General features: G+C 43.5%; 1 protein-coding gene and 1 pseudogene across 9 annotated transcripts in view; both read right to left on the bottom strand.

Moving 5' to 3' along the window:
• Window positions 1-2,511: 2,511 nt before the first annotated feature.
• The window catches only part of LOC148886001 (junction plakoglobin a-like), a 146,669-nt gene continuing 135,374 nt past the window's right edge, over window positions 2,512-13,806 (bottom strand). For 3 of the 9 annotated variants that reach the window (XM_089018451.1, XM_089018450.1, XM_089018444.1), the window contains 2 exons: window positions 5,498-5,637; window positions 2,512-3,639 (listed from right to left, as the gene is read on the bottom strand). In XM_089018451.1, the coding sequence (XP_088874577.1) occupies window positions 5,501-5,637 (137 nt within the window). In that variant the 3' untranslated portion in view covers window positions 2,512-3,639; window positions 5,498-5,500. Of the gene's footprint in view, window positions 3,640-3,960; window positions 5,638-13,806 lie in introns of those variants that run through there. The other 6 variants (XM_089018448.1, XM_089018449.1, XM_089018446.1 and 3 more) reach the window with 6 other exon arrangements.
• Window positions 9,588-11,563, bottom strand: LOC148886003 (uncharacterized; annotated as a pseudogene).

The following is a 13,806-nucleotide window of genomic DNA, read 5'->3' as shown; positions in this document are numbered from 1 at the left end:
CTGTCGACTGAGAAAAAATTCCGGTTTGAGTGTACGCTGGCGCGTTGTGCTGCCGCTGCTCTCCGGGAAAACTTTCGATTTTCTGCCACCATCGGATTACATTTTCCACACCGATCTCATCCCGTTTTCATTTTTTAACCTTCAATCGATCATCTCTATCGTTTCATTGCTATTAGCGATCACTTGTTGGAGCATCCTACCTGGCCCATATCGGCTCCAACTGCCCGTTCAATCCTTCGACCAGTTGAACGATGGTTCCATTATCCTGCGACGGAGCCTCTCGCTCTGCTCCCCGTAGACAAACTTGTTTTACCACCACCCGGGCTTCGCCATCGATCCACGGAGGGATGGCTCAAATATTGAGCGGCCGAGCTCCTTGCTATCCGCTCCCAATGGGCGAGCTCCCTGCTGATCCTCCATTTTGCTGACATCGCTGTCACGATTTGCAAGGTGGTGATGGCGGGTGCGGATCCCAAAAAGCAGGCAGGAGGGAGCAGGAGGTTGCTTGACAAATTGTATTAAATTAAAGGTCAGCAGGAACAAAATGTAAAACATCAAAATGATCTGAACAGAAAAAATACAAAGTATCAAAAGAAGACCAAGAGTAAAAGTCCGTCAAGGTTAAACACATGCACAGCATACAATGCATACACAATGCATACAAAGCATGCAACAAACAATGAACCGACACCGGATGGTCGTGCCGAGAGTCCTTTTAAGTGTCACTGATTAAAACGACCAGGACCTGCGAGGCTGCAGGCAGGGCTGACGTCGCTAACGTTGGTCTCCAATCCGAACATGGCAGTCCGCCACTGATCGGGACGACCAGCACCTGTGCAGGTGCAGGCGGGGCCGACAGCGCCACCCGTTGGTCACGAACCAGATCATGACAATCGCCTGTCATCCTCCATGGAATTACATCCAGCGTGGGTCTCGTCGGTCTCGTCGGGGATTCTCCCTCGATGACTCGAAGGACTTCAAATCCCTTCGCCAAGCCCGCCGCCAGCCTTGCAGGAATAACCGCCGATCCGTGGATCACAACGCGTTAGCCGGCCTAGCTATGTTGGCTAATTCTCACAACTGCAACACCACGATGGACTGCCCCGCTGTGATCTTCGGCCTACTAAACATCCGCTCGCTTCCTGGGAGGTGATCTGACCCACGACATCCTCAAAGACCGTAAACTTGACTTTCTTTCCCTAAACGAAATGTGGCAAACTCCTGGTGACTCTCCTCCTCCGGGATTTGTCTATATTCCCAAACCTGGCCATTCTAGGCGTGGGGGTGGACTAGATATCTTTTATCGTGAGATATGGAGTCTTCCTAGTCTCGCTCCATGAAACGTGTTCATTTGAATGCTTTGCATGCCAAATTTCTGGTGCAACTCCCACGATTCTCGCCACTATTTACCAGCCCCTCAAGCCACAATGTGACTTTTTAAACAAATTTTGTATGACTCTCACCCACCTCTCCTCTCCTTCACCGAATGTAATTATTCTGGGAGACTTCAACATACACATGGACAATCCAACTATTACGCTCACAATTGACTTCACCTCCTCCCTTGATAGCCTTGGATTCAGTCAACTTGTGGACGTCGCTATGCACAAAAAGGACACACAATTGACCTGATCTGCTGCTCTGGAGTGACTCCCTCCCAATGCAAAGCTATTGAACTCCCAATAACAGACCATTACCTCGTTACGTGTACTGTTTCCATGACACTCTCCACCACCAAAACACCCCGTATTATAAACTTTCGTAACATCAAAGGCATCAACCCCCTTGCTTCAATGTGTGCCTCACTATCTCTGGACCGTAGCTCCTATCCTGACGAATTGGTTTCCCGCTACAACTCGGACCTCAACGACCTCAATAAACTACATTACTTTGGCAACACAAAATTCCTACTTATTTCGAACCGATAAACACTTTAAGGCAAAAATTAGTACATCCAAAAGTTAGGCTGCCAAATAAAAAGCAAAGTAATGTAGTTTATTCTATACATTGTAAAAATTAAAATTGTAAAGAGCAATACAATTGGGAAACTAAACAAATTCTCAAAAAAAGACTTCAACATCATCAACATCACAGGGATAATAGTAGTGGGCCTAATCGTCAGTACTTATGCACCTAAGCTAGCAAACACTCAATTGACGACAATGAGGTTAAAATCTTAGTGAAAGAAAATAGATGGTTTGAAAGGGGGGTAAAATAAGCTATTTTCGTAAAACAGCAAAATCCTTCACTAAATCGCCATGGTGGGGTGAGGTGCAATTTGGATCGTTTGTACAACAGACTTTTTAGGCAACATAGGATTAGTTGTGCTGATGAGGTGATACCAGAGCAAATGGGGCAATCAGGCCAGTCGTAGACCTCATATTCAGGCAGGACAATAGAATTCATCAGTCAGGACAAGCGAAGTAATCAGTGTAGGGAGTAGTCCTCTGCTCCCCTCAATCTGAGAGAAGGGACCAATCATAGCAGAGTCTAGCACCGCCACGTCTGGATATATATATATATAGGGTCGAAACTACCAGCCAAAGACTTCAGTTCGCTGAAGCCTCTTGGATAAGAAGCGAAATGTCCGACACCTTCAAAGAAGTACAGATGACGGCTGAAGAAACATTTTCATCGATGGACAGCTCTTGTACGACTGATAGATTACACAGACGGCTTGATGTAAGAAGTACACACATTTTAATGCACTTTAAATTCGAGCTTCACTTCCTCCACCACTCTTGTCTTGATGTAAAGGAGAATCTTACTACTGTTATTAATCCAAGATGAAAACATGAACAAGATGAACGCTGTGGTATAGAACAGAATAAATTAACGTGCATGTTGGGAGGGATGAGACAATGAGGCAATGAGTTGGTAAGAATTCTATCCTTTTTTTATATCACTGTTTTAGCTAATTTGTCAACAAACTGACACCTACAGTTTAACTCCCCTCATATCCATATAGTTCACAGTATGCAAATGTGAAAAAAAGACCATGCAACAACCACATTGGGAAATGCGAACAGTTCAAACGCACAGAGACATCTAAATGACAGCAGGAATACATGGGCACCATTTGGTCAATATTTGACTCACATTTTCATTAAAAAAATTGTAATACGTGACATCCAAAAATCAGTTATTTTAAAATAGCGCCCTTCCAAAACAATTTAGCATTCATCATAATTGTTGAGGCTAACCATACCATGTATGTGATTTTGAAGGAAGATGTTGGTGTTAGATTTTTTTTTTAGACTTTCATTTTCATTTGCAAATTTGTTAAATTCTTCACATTTGAATTGCACCTCTTGCTTGTCCCTCGTGCCTTTGCTGTAAAGGAAACATTTTCTTGTTGTTATTTTTTAAAAATTACCCAATGTAACAGTATACTTTCAATCCACTGCAAGACTTCATAACAAAATTACAGTTGTGTTATTTACACCAAAAATAAATACTTTCAGGAAACACTATCTTTCAGGTCCTTGATTGCCATATTTTCCACCTTAAAATGGTTTAAAAAGGCTTGATTCTCCTCATCGTGAAGATCTTCAGAAAGTTTGCTTCCCTCACACATGCTCCACTACCTTCTTTCGGTGATGTATTTAATCCTCCATGTTGATTATCTGATTTATGTTCCTGTGAGAAATAAAACTAACATGTACAAGTACATCTCATAAATGACATTCTCTCACAAAAAGTAATTAAGGTGGTGTACCTGAAAATATTGACAGATTATTTACCCAACACATTGAACAATACAGTAATTATTTATAGATTTCATTTGTTGATGCTTGGAGCGGAAGTACTGTACCTCTTCAGCCAATTCAGAATGCAGCATCTTGAACTGTGTTGTACAAGCTTTGGACAGGCAGTTTGCTGTGCAGACTATGTCAAGAGCACAGAAAGAGGCAAGTGCAGCAGGAGAGATGGTGGTAAAGTTCCCTACCACTGCCCTATAGGGCAGTGGTAGGGAACTCTGGATCCTCAATAGCCATATCTTGCCTGTTTTGCATTCCTCCAACACTCCTGATTCAATTGTTCATGACCGTTTCAGTCCTCCACAGAACTTACTGATTAGCTTATATTTTGTATCAGGTGTTTTGGAATAGGGAAGTATAAAAAAGAGGCTGGGTACATCCATCCGTCCGTCTATCCCTCCATCCAGCAATCAATCCATCCATTTTCTGATCCACTTTATGCTCCAAAGGTTCGTGGGGTGTGCTGGAGACAATCCCAGCTGTGTTTCATTTTAATGGTTTACTATGGGAAATTAATGTTTGGAATACACACAGCTTGGGTCGTCTACCAGAGGCCAGGAAGCTTGAGGGTTCTGCGCAGGAGCCGTGCTGTTCCCAGCACTGTGTTTTTCTGTACCAAGATATCCGATGTTGTCCCCGGGATCTGTTTCATTCACTAGTACTTGTGTACAGTCTCATGGTGCTGAATTTGGAATGGAACCCTGCATGCTTGGTTCGGAGCTTTCGAGTCTTAACTCATTCATTGCCAGACATGTGCAAAAATGTGTCCACTTCAGTGGTTTTCGTCGTTGTCACTCGAATTCCAGGACCCTCAGAATATTAAGTTTTAGGACTACAGGAACATTCAATGCAGCGTAAGAAACCTTAAACTCTCTCCTTTCATCAGAAAAAAGATAACTTTTTTTTCTGATGAAAGGATAGACTGATCTGGACATATGGGTCAGACACTGGGCCAAATACAATGATGTGGCGGGCTAGATTTAGCCCCTAGGCCTTGACTTCGACACCTGTGTGTAGACATATGGAACAGAGGATCTGGTAATTGTTCAGAATAAAACATGTTTCAGATTATGAACTAAATAAAACAAAAGTTATGTAAGTTATATAGTTTTTTTTCTGCGCAGCCTGGCACCAAATGACCCACAGACCGGTATCGTCCGACGCCCAGAGCTGGGGACCTCTGCTCTAGAGCAATGTTTTTCAACCTTTTTTGAACCAGGGCACGTTTTTTACATTGGAATTTATTTGCGGCACACCACTAACCATCTCGCATAAATAATTTTAATTTAATACTAAACTATCTCGCATAAATGTTGTTAAAATTTTAAAAAGGGGCATTGGATAGTTTCTCATGGCACACCTGACTAGTGTGCCGCGGCACAGTGGTTTAAAATCACTGCTCAAGAGTATAAGTCACATTTTTCAGGAAAATGTATATTTCAAAAAATGATATAAAGAATTGTGGATCTCAGACCTAAACACCCCTGTTCCTCAAACTTGCAGATATCCCTGAATAAGTTCTGTTTGATTTTGAAATTTGAGCTATGCATTCCATTGTGGCGAAAGGTAAAATCTTAGAAGGTTATTTTGCCTTAGTTCAACTGAAAATCTTAAATTGCAATTACGGAGGTTTGATTGTTTGTTGATGTGTTATACTTTTGACGAGCAGGTCATGTTTTCAGTCTACATGGATACAACCCAGAGCCATGACTAGGAGGTGTGGAATATGTATTTACCTGTTAGAGCGGTTCAGGGAATTTCTGTCTTGCGTCATAGGTCATGTCAGGTATGTAGGTCTCATGGAGGCCAGGGTCTAAAGGAAGAGTGTCCAGTGGCAGGTCAGCATAGCCATAAGGAGGGTATGGACCATCTAACTCTAAAAATGTAATAGAGAGAAGGGCATACTCTGAAAAAAAATGTCAACCACTTAACTTGCTGTATGCCGCATCAAACGGAAGCCCATTTTTTCCCTCAAGAGGAAAAACAATACTAAGTGCTCTCTGGGACATACAATACTTTTTACTGTGATTTGATATCAGCATTGTTTGATTTAATGACTGCAAGATAGATGGAAATAAATTAAAAGTAAACTACAAAAATAATTAAAATAATAATACAATACAATACATATTGATTTATATTGCGCATTAACAACAGCTGAATCTGCAACAAAGCGCTTAAATTGGACAGGTATCATATACAGGAAAGAAGCAGTTACTAAGTTAGTAGAAAATATTATTATTATTATTATTATTATTATTATTATTATTATTATTATTTTCTGATATAATAATAATAATAGTACTATTATTATTATTATTATTATTATTATTATTATTAATATTATTAATAATAATCATAATAATAATAAAGTCACTCTTCTTTAATAAAAAAGACTCAAAATGACAGTCTATGCATAATTATGAGAATTTATCAATTCATCCTTCCATTTTTTCAAACTTAATCAGGTTTGGGCAGCAGGAAAGACTCTCTTCTCCCCCGCCTTCATGCAGTATGGCTAGCATGTATTATGTTGTTCCAAGGGTCTTTTCTCAGTGGGATATCCACAAAATGCATCAAAAAGAGGGCATTCAGGACCAACCCTTGCTTTACTCTGGGGCTCTCCCAGAAGCCTCTGACCTCACTATAGAGATGGTCCGCACTCGTGATGTGCCCGACTGTGCTGAGGCTCCAAGGCGGGTGCAGAATAAATAGGAAAAACCATTTGCGAAGGATAGAAAAACAAGATATTCTAAGCATAGTAAAATAAAAATGTTAACTGTATACTGTAAATGTGCAAAGCCGTATCATTAAAAAACTGTTATAGTACAAGTATCAAGAAAGGCATATTGATATATGTAGCTGTATAGCATCAACCCATATTTACAGTACAGGTGACCATTTTTTTCTCCACATGTGATTATTGAGAACTGCAAAGCCTGACAGCAGTCGATACGAACGAGCGCCGGTACCTCTCCTTCTTGCAGGGCGGGTGTAACAGTCTCTGGCTGAAGGAACTACCCGGTGCTGTCAGAGTGGGCAGGAGGGGGTAGGAGGGACTATCCATCATAGCTTTTAGTTTACCAAACATCTGTCTGTTGCCCACCTCCTCCAGAGACTCCAGCGAGCAGCCAAGGACAGAACTGGCCCTCTTGACAAGGCGCTCCAGTCTTTTCCTGTCCCGTGTGGTGATGCTGCCTGACCAACAGGCAATTCCATAATGGATGGCTGAAGCCACCACAGAGTCATAGAAAGTCTTTAGAAGTGACCCCTGAACCCCAAAAGACCTCAGTTTCCTGTGGAGGAAGAGGCGACTCTGTCCCTTTTTGATTAGGGCATCAGTTTATTGTTGAGAGTAACACCCTGGTACTTGGAGGAGGTCACCCTCTCAATGTCCGAACCCTGGATTATCCTCAACTCACCCCTTGGGTTGTGTCCCCCGTTTTAGCTCAGGTCATTTATGAGAGGGCAGGAAGCTTGAGGGTTTTGCGCAATATCCGTGCTGTTCCCAGCACTGCACTTTTATGGAGCAAGACATCCGAAGTTGTTCCCGGGATCTGTTGCAAAACACTCGTCTAGTTTGGGAGTCACTGCCCCAAGTGCTCCGACCACCACAGGCACGACTGTCACCTTCACTTTCCAGGCACTCTCCTGTTCCTCTCTGAGCCCTTGGCATTTCTCTAGTTTCTCGTGTTCCTTCTTCCTTCTTTCTTGTGTTTCCATCATTCAGGACCTCTACATGATCATAATATCTGGTTGGTTTGCCATTACCATCTTGTCAGTCTGTATCTGGAAGTCCCACAGGATATTTGCTCGGTCGCTCTCTACTACCTTTAGAGGTGTTTCCCATTTTGACCTTGGGGTTTCCAATCTATACTACGCACAGATGTTTCGGTGGACTATACCAACCATCTGGTTATGGCGCTCCATGTAAGCTTTCCCTGCCAGCATCTTAATCCCCGCAGTTATGTGTTCAGGTATATCTGTGCCTCTATGGCTCTGGTGCTCAGGGCCTGCACTTGAGCAGCCAGAATGAGTGCCTCTGTGCTGTCTTTGAGGCCAGCCTTCTCTGGCCAATGATAGGACTTCTTGAGATCAGCCACTTCAGTTATGGTTCAGGGCTAAGGGCTTTTCCTCCCATGGTGGTCCCTCTTCCAGCACCTCACCCTTTGTTCCCTATTGTCTGAGACATTCTCTGAGTACATTATCTGTTGGAGTCTTTTCTTTGATATATCAATGGAGCTTGGATATTTCATGCTGGACAGTGGTTCTAACACTCTCTAGTCCAGGGTTGCTCATTACGTCGATCGCGATCTACTGGTCGATCGCAGAGTGACAGTAAAAAAAAAACATTTGGCAGCCTATCAAACATCCCGTCACTTGATTGACATACTGGGCAACCACTCAGATGACAACTGTCAGCCTTTTCCTACATGAAGATCATTAAGTCCAAATACCGTTCCACCATGGATGATGAACATTTGGAAATGTGCTTGAGGTTGGCTGTCAGCAGCTACTGTCCGGACTATCCCTGGCTGATTCAATTCAGTGCAAGTCATCAAAGTAAACTCAGGTAATTACAAAAAATGTTAATAGTTATTTATTCTTCTTTTCCTTTTGGCTTTTCCCCTCAGGGGTCGCCACAGCGAATCAATGTCCTCCATCTATCCCGGTTTTGTGCATCCTCTTGCACAAAACTGGCAGTTCAAGACTCAGCATCCTTCTCCCGATATAGTCACTCTCTCTCCTCTGGACATGTCCAAACCATCTCAGTCTGGCCTCTCTGACTTTCTCCACAAAGCCTCTAATATGAGTTGTCCCTCTAATGTACTCATTCCTGATCCTATCCAACCTGGTCACTCCCAAAGAAAACCTCAACATCTTCAGCTGTGCTACCTCCAGCTCTGCTTCCTGTCTTTTCTTCAGTGGCACTGTCTCCAGTCCAAACATCATGGCTGGTCTGACCACGGTTTTATACACTTTTCCTGTCATCCTAGCTGAAACCCTTCTATCACACATCACACCTGACATTTTTCTCCAGCCGCTCCAGCCTGCCTGGACACGCTTCTTCACCTCTTTTCCACACTCTCCATTGCTCTGGACAGTTGACCCCAAGTACTTAAAATCCTCCACCTTCTTTATCTCTTCGCCCTGTAGCATCACTCTTGCACTTGGTTCCCTCTCATTCACACACATATATTCCGTCTTGCTGCGACTGATATTCATTCCTCTCCTTTCCAGGGCATACATATCTCCACAGCTCTAGTTTCTCCGCCACCTGTTCCCCGTTCTCGCTACAGATCACAATGTCATCTGCAAACATCATGGTCCAAGGAGATTTTTAATAGTTATTTATTATGTTATGTTAAGGAGTCCAAGATGGCGCCCAAGTAGGCAGCCGTCAGCAAGTGCTCTGATGAGCCTTGCTTTTTTTGTTGTTTTGTCTTTATGTAACAAAGAGGGTACAGAAAGTGCTTAAGAATGAATGTCTCTCAGTGTCTTTGTGTTGTCATGTTATTTGTTATTTAGTTTTTTTTTGTTCTTTTGACTTCAAGATGGCGCCGCGAGAGTGGCTGCCTTTCCAGCAGCTCCTGTGGTTTGCTTTTCTACTTTCATTTCTTTCATAACTTTGCTGCTGTGTAATGTAAATTTCTCCACTGCGAGACTAATAAAGGCAAATCCAATCCAATCCATATGTAGTTATTATGTGTGTTGTGCAATATTGTCTTATTCAGTTATGCAAGGTACATCAACATACATTGTACAGACAAAGAATCCTTAAAACATTTGAAAATAATTATGTTTTGCATTTTTGTCGTGGGTAGATCATTTTGACTTGGTAGTTTTTGTAAGTAGCTCGTATGCTGAAAAAGTGTGAGCACCCCTGCTCTAGTCCATAGCCTCCTTCCTGACAGCTTGTGTTTAGTTTCAGGGTACTGGATTTGGGATGTAACCCTCCATTAGGAGCTTTTGGGTGTTAACCTCTGGAATCTCAATCTTTTCTTTTGGCCACCTTATTTATTACCTGCAGGGTATCTGATTACTGGCAGGGCATAGCTGTTTATTGCCCGGGTCTTTTTCTTGCCATTGAGCTGGCTTCAGAGACTTGCCTCACCACTGGAGGTATTTGGCCGTAGCCTCTTTCCTTGTTGCCAGTTCAAGGTTGCCATTGGCATGTGGTATACCGAGGTACTTGTAGCTGTTTTCAATGTCTGCTATTTTTCCTTCAGAGGGTGAGACACCTTCAGTGTGGACTACCTTGACTCTTTTTGTTAGGTTTATTGTTTTTATTAATCATACATTTGCTTTTGATACATTGATTATGCTTGCAATGAAGAATGCTTATGCCTATGCTTATAATAAAATACATGTAATGATACATGTAATCACACATTCCTTTATTCTTTGTCTTTAACATTCCCACTTAATCATTCAACTAACTATACATTCAGTGTTGGTGTGAAGTTATTAATGTGTGCTGTGAAGATGGTACTATTCAGGAAGGAATGGAGGGTGAAGTTGGTAGGATGTTTTTCTCAGCGAACCTTCAACGACTGGATGGCAGAGTGACCCACTGCGAGTCAAGTTCTAAGTGCCACAAGAACTTTGATTAGAATAAAAGAATTTCCTGCTGACGAGAAACTATCTACCAAGTCACTGTAATAAAAGGGAAGGGGGCAGAAAATGTGTTTAGAATAGGTAAGAACGCTGTACGCTGTACTCTCCTTGCAAGTAAAAAATCAACAAAGAGACGTTTTCCGTCCTCTTTGTGTAAGATTCAATTATTTCTTGATTTCAACTCTAACACTTTTAGTCACCATCCTACTACATTTTTTCAGTCCAAATGTCATCCTGATGTAATTGCTGTAGATCCTGGTTGTGTGGATCATTGCTTACTTGGCTGATGGGGTTCAGTCCTATGCATAAGAGCAGGAGGGAGAGTGGAGACTTGGTATATCCAGGATTTGATCAGATCAGAATCAAAATCATCTTTATTGCCAAGTATGTTGATGGACACTTGGGTAAGCGGCTTGCCATTGGCTTCAAGTGTGGTTGTCCACATCCTCATCGAGTTTGCAACGAAGGCTCTCAGCGTCCTGTTGACCTTATACAACTCAAGCATTCAGTGATCCATGTGTGTGGCATTAAGTCATAGGCTTTCGTGTAATTAATCTAGGCTGTGCACAGGTTAGTATGTCAGAACCTGCAGTCTTGTGCGACTGTTCTGTCAACCAGCAGTTGATGTTTGGCTCCTCAGGTATCTCTACCAATGCCCTTCTGTGCGTCGCTAATGTATTGATCCATGTGCACATTTATCTTAGCCGCAATAATGCCTGATATGACCTTCCATGTTATTATTCGATAATTAGAATGAACTGCACCCTTTGAGCGATCCTTAATAATCAGGATTATTAGCCCTTTGGTTAGCCATCCCAGGTGTGTTCCATCCATCTGTAACTGGTTCATTTGTGCTGCTAGTCGCTCATGAAGTGCTGTGAGTTTCTTTTGCCAGTAGGTGTGGACCGTATCTGGAACTGGTGCCGTTAAGTTTTCCATTTCTGAGACTCTTTCTTGTATATCTCCCACTGTTATGGTAACTGGGTTCTGTTTAGGGAGGTTGCTTCTTCTTTCCCTTTCGGCTTTTGCATTCAGGGGTCGCTACAGCGAATCAGTGTCCTCCATCTAACCCGGTTTTGTGCATCCTCTTCTCTCACACCCGCTACCTCCATGTCCTCTTTGACAACATCAATAAACCTCGTCTGAGTTTTCCTTTGCGTCTCCTGCGTGGCATTTCAAGGCTCAGCATCCTTCTTCCGATATAGTCATTCTCTCTCCTCTGGACATGTCAAAACCATCTGGACTCTCTGACTTTCTCTCCAAAGCCTCTAATATGAGTTGTCCCTTTTAATTTTTTTTACTTCTAAGACATTTCTATCTATCTATCTATCTATCTATCTATCTATCTATCTATCTATCTATCTATCTATCTATCTATCTATCTATCTATCTATCTATCTATCTATCTATCTCTACCTACCTATCTATCTACCCCCCCCCCTCTCTCTCTCTCTCTCTCTCTCTCTCTCTCTCTCTCTATATATATATATATATATATATATATATATATATATATATATATATATATATATATATATATATATATAAGCACTCGAAACTGCCAAACAAAGGCTCCAGGCCTTGGCCAGTCGCCTAAAGAGGTACACGAAAGAGAATGAGGCCAGAAGAATAAACAGGCTGTTCGCAACACAACCTGCGAAAGTGTACGCTCAGTGGCAGGGTTCTAACAGCAGAGCAGACCCTCCAAGGCTGGAAACTGAAAGATACTGGAAAGGCATATGGGAGAAGGAGGTCGCACATAACAGCAGTGCACAATGGCTGGTGACTCTGAAAGAGGAGCACAGCAACCTCCCTGAGCAGAACCCAGTTACCATCACAGCGGCAGATATACAGGGAAGAGTCTCAGGTATGAAAAACTGGACGGCACCAGGCCCGGATATGGTCCACACCTACTGGCTAAAGAAACTCACAGCTCTCCACGAGCGCCTAGCAGCACAAATGAACCAGCTGCTGATGGATGGGACTCACCCAGGATGGCTAACCGAAGGGCGAACAATCCTGATCATGAAGGATTCCTCAAAGGGTGCAGTTCCTTCCAACTATCGGCCAATAACCTGTCTCTCCACAACATGGAAGCTCATGTCAGGCATCATTGCGGCTAAGATAAGTGGACACATGGATCAATACATGAGCAAAGGACAGAAAGGCATTAGTAGAGATACTAGAGGTGCCAAACATCAGCTGCTGGTTGACAGAACAGTCGCTCAAGACTGCAGGTCCCGACATACCAACCTGTGCACAGCCTGGATTGATTACAAGAAAGCATATGACTCGATGCCACACACATGGATCAATGAATGCTTGGAGTTGTATAAGGTCAACAGGACCCTGAGAGCCTTCGTTGCAAACTCGATGAGGATGTGGAAAACCACACTTGAAGCCAATGGCAAGCCACTAACGCAAGTGTCCATCAAATGTGGCATATACCAAGGTGATGCACTCTCCCCACTGCTGTTCTGCATAGGACTGAACCCCCTCAGCCAGATAATCGCCAAGACAGGCTATGGATACCGCCTCAGAAATGGAGCTACGATCAGTCACCTCCTCTACATGGATGACATCAAGCTGTATGCTAAGAGCGAAAGGGACATAGACTCCCTGATCCACACAACCAGGATCTACAGCAGTGATATCGGAATGTCATTCGGGCTGGAGAAATGTAGTCGGATGGTGACTAAGAGGGGCAAGGTAGTTCACACTGAAGGGGTCTCACTCCCTGAAGGAACAATAGCAGACATTGAAAACAGCTACAAGTACCTCGGTATACCACAGGCCAATGGCAACCTCGAATTAGCAACAAGGAAAGCGGCTACGACCAAATACCTCCAGCGGGTGAGGCAAGTCCTCAGAAGCCAGCTCAATGGCAAGAACAAGACCCGGGCAATAAACAGCTATGCCCTGCCAGTGATCAGATACCCTGCAGGAATAATAAGGTGGCCAAAGGAAGAGATTCAGACCACAGATGTTAAGACCCGAAAACTCCTCACCATGCACGGAGGGTTCCATCCCAAGTCCAGCACCCTGAGTATATATATATATATATATATATAATCAGTGAAACGACAATCAGCTGTGGGAACCCAGGTGTACGATGATTGGAGGGGCCGTCTCCCAGGATTGGCGGAGGAGGTGACAGGAGGGGCGGGGCGCGCCCCGGATGGCAACGAGATGTGACAGTGCCCCCCCCTCAAGGGACGCCTCTCGGCGGCCCCCCAGGCTTGGATGGGTGAGCCGCATGGAACGCCCGGGTGAGGGATGGGTCGAGGATCCAGGCACGTGGGACCCATTGACGTTCCTCAGGTCCATAGCCCTCCCAGTCGACCAGGTACTGCACTCCTCTGCCCCTGCGCCTGGAGTCCAGTATCTCCCGCACGGTGTAGACTGGTCCGTCGTCCAATATCCGGGG

Source organism: Hippocampus bargibanti, linkage group LG17, assembly GCF_051943395.1.
Source record: "Hippocampus bargibanti isolate YZ-2025 linkage group LG17, ASM5194339v1, whole genome shotgun sequence".
NCBI lineage: Eukaryota > Metazoa > Chordata > Actinopteri > Syngnathiformes > Syngnathidae > Hippocampus > Hippocampus bargibanti.
This window is presented reverse-complemented; position numbering and strand designations above follow the sequence as displayed.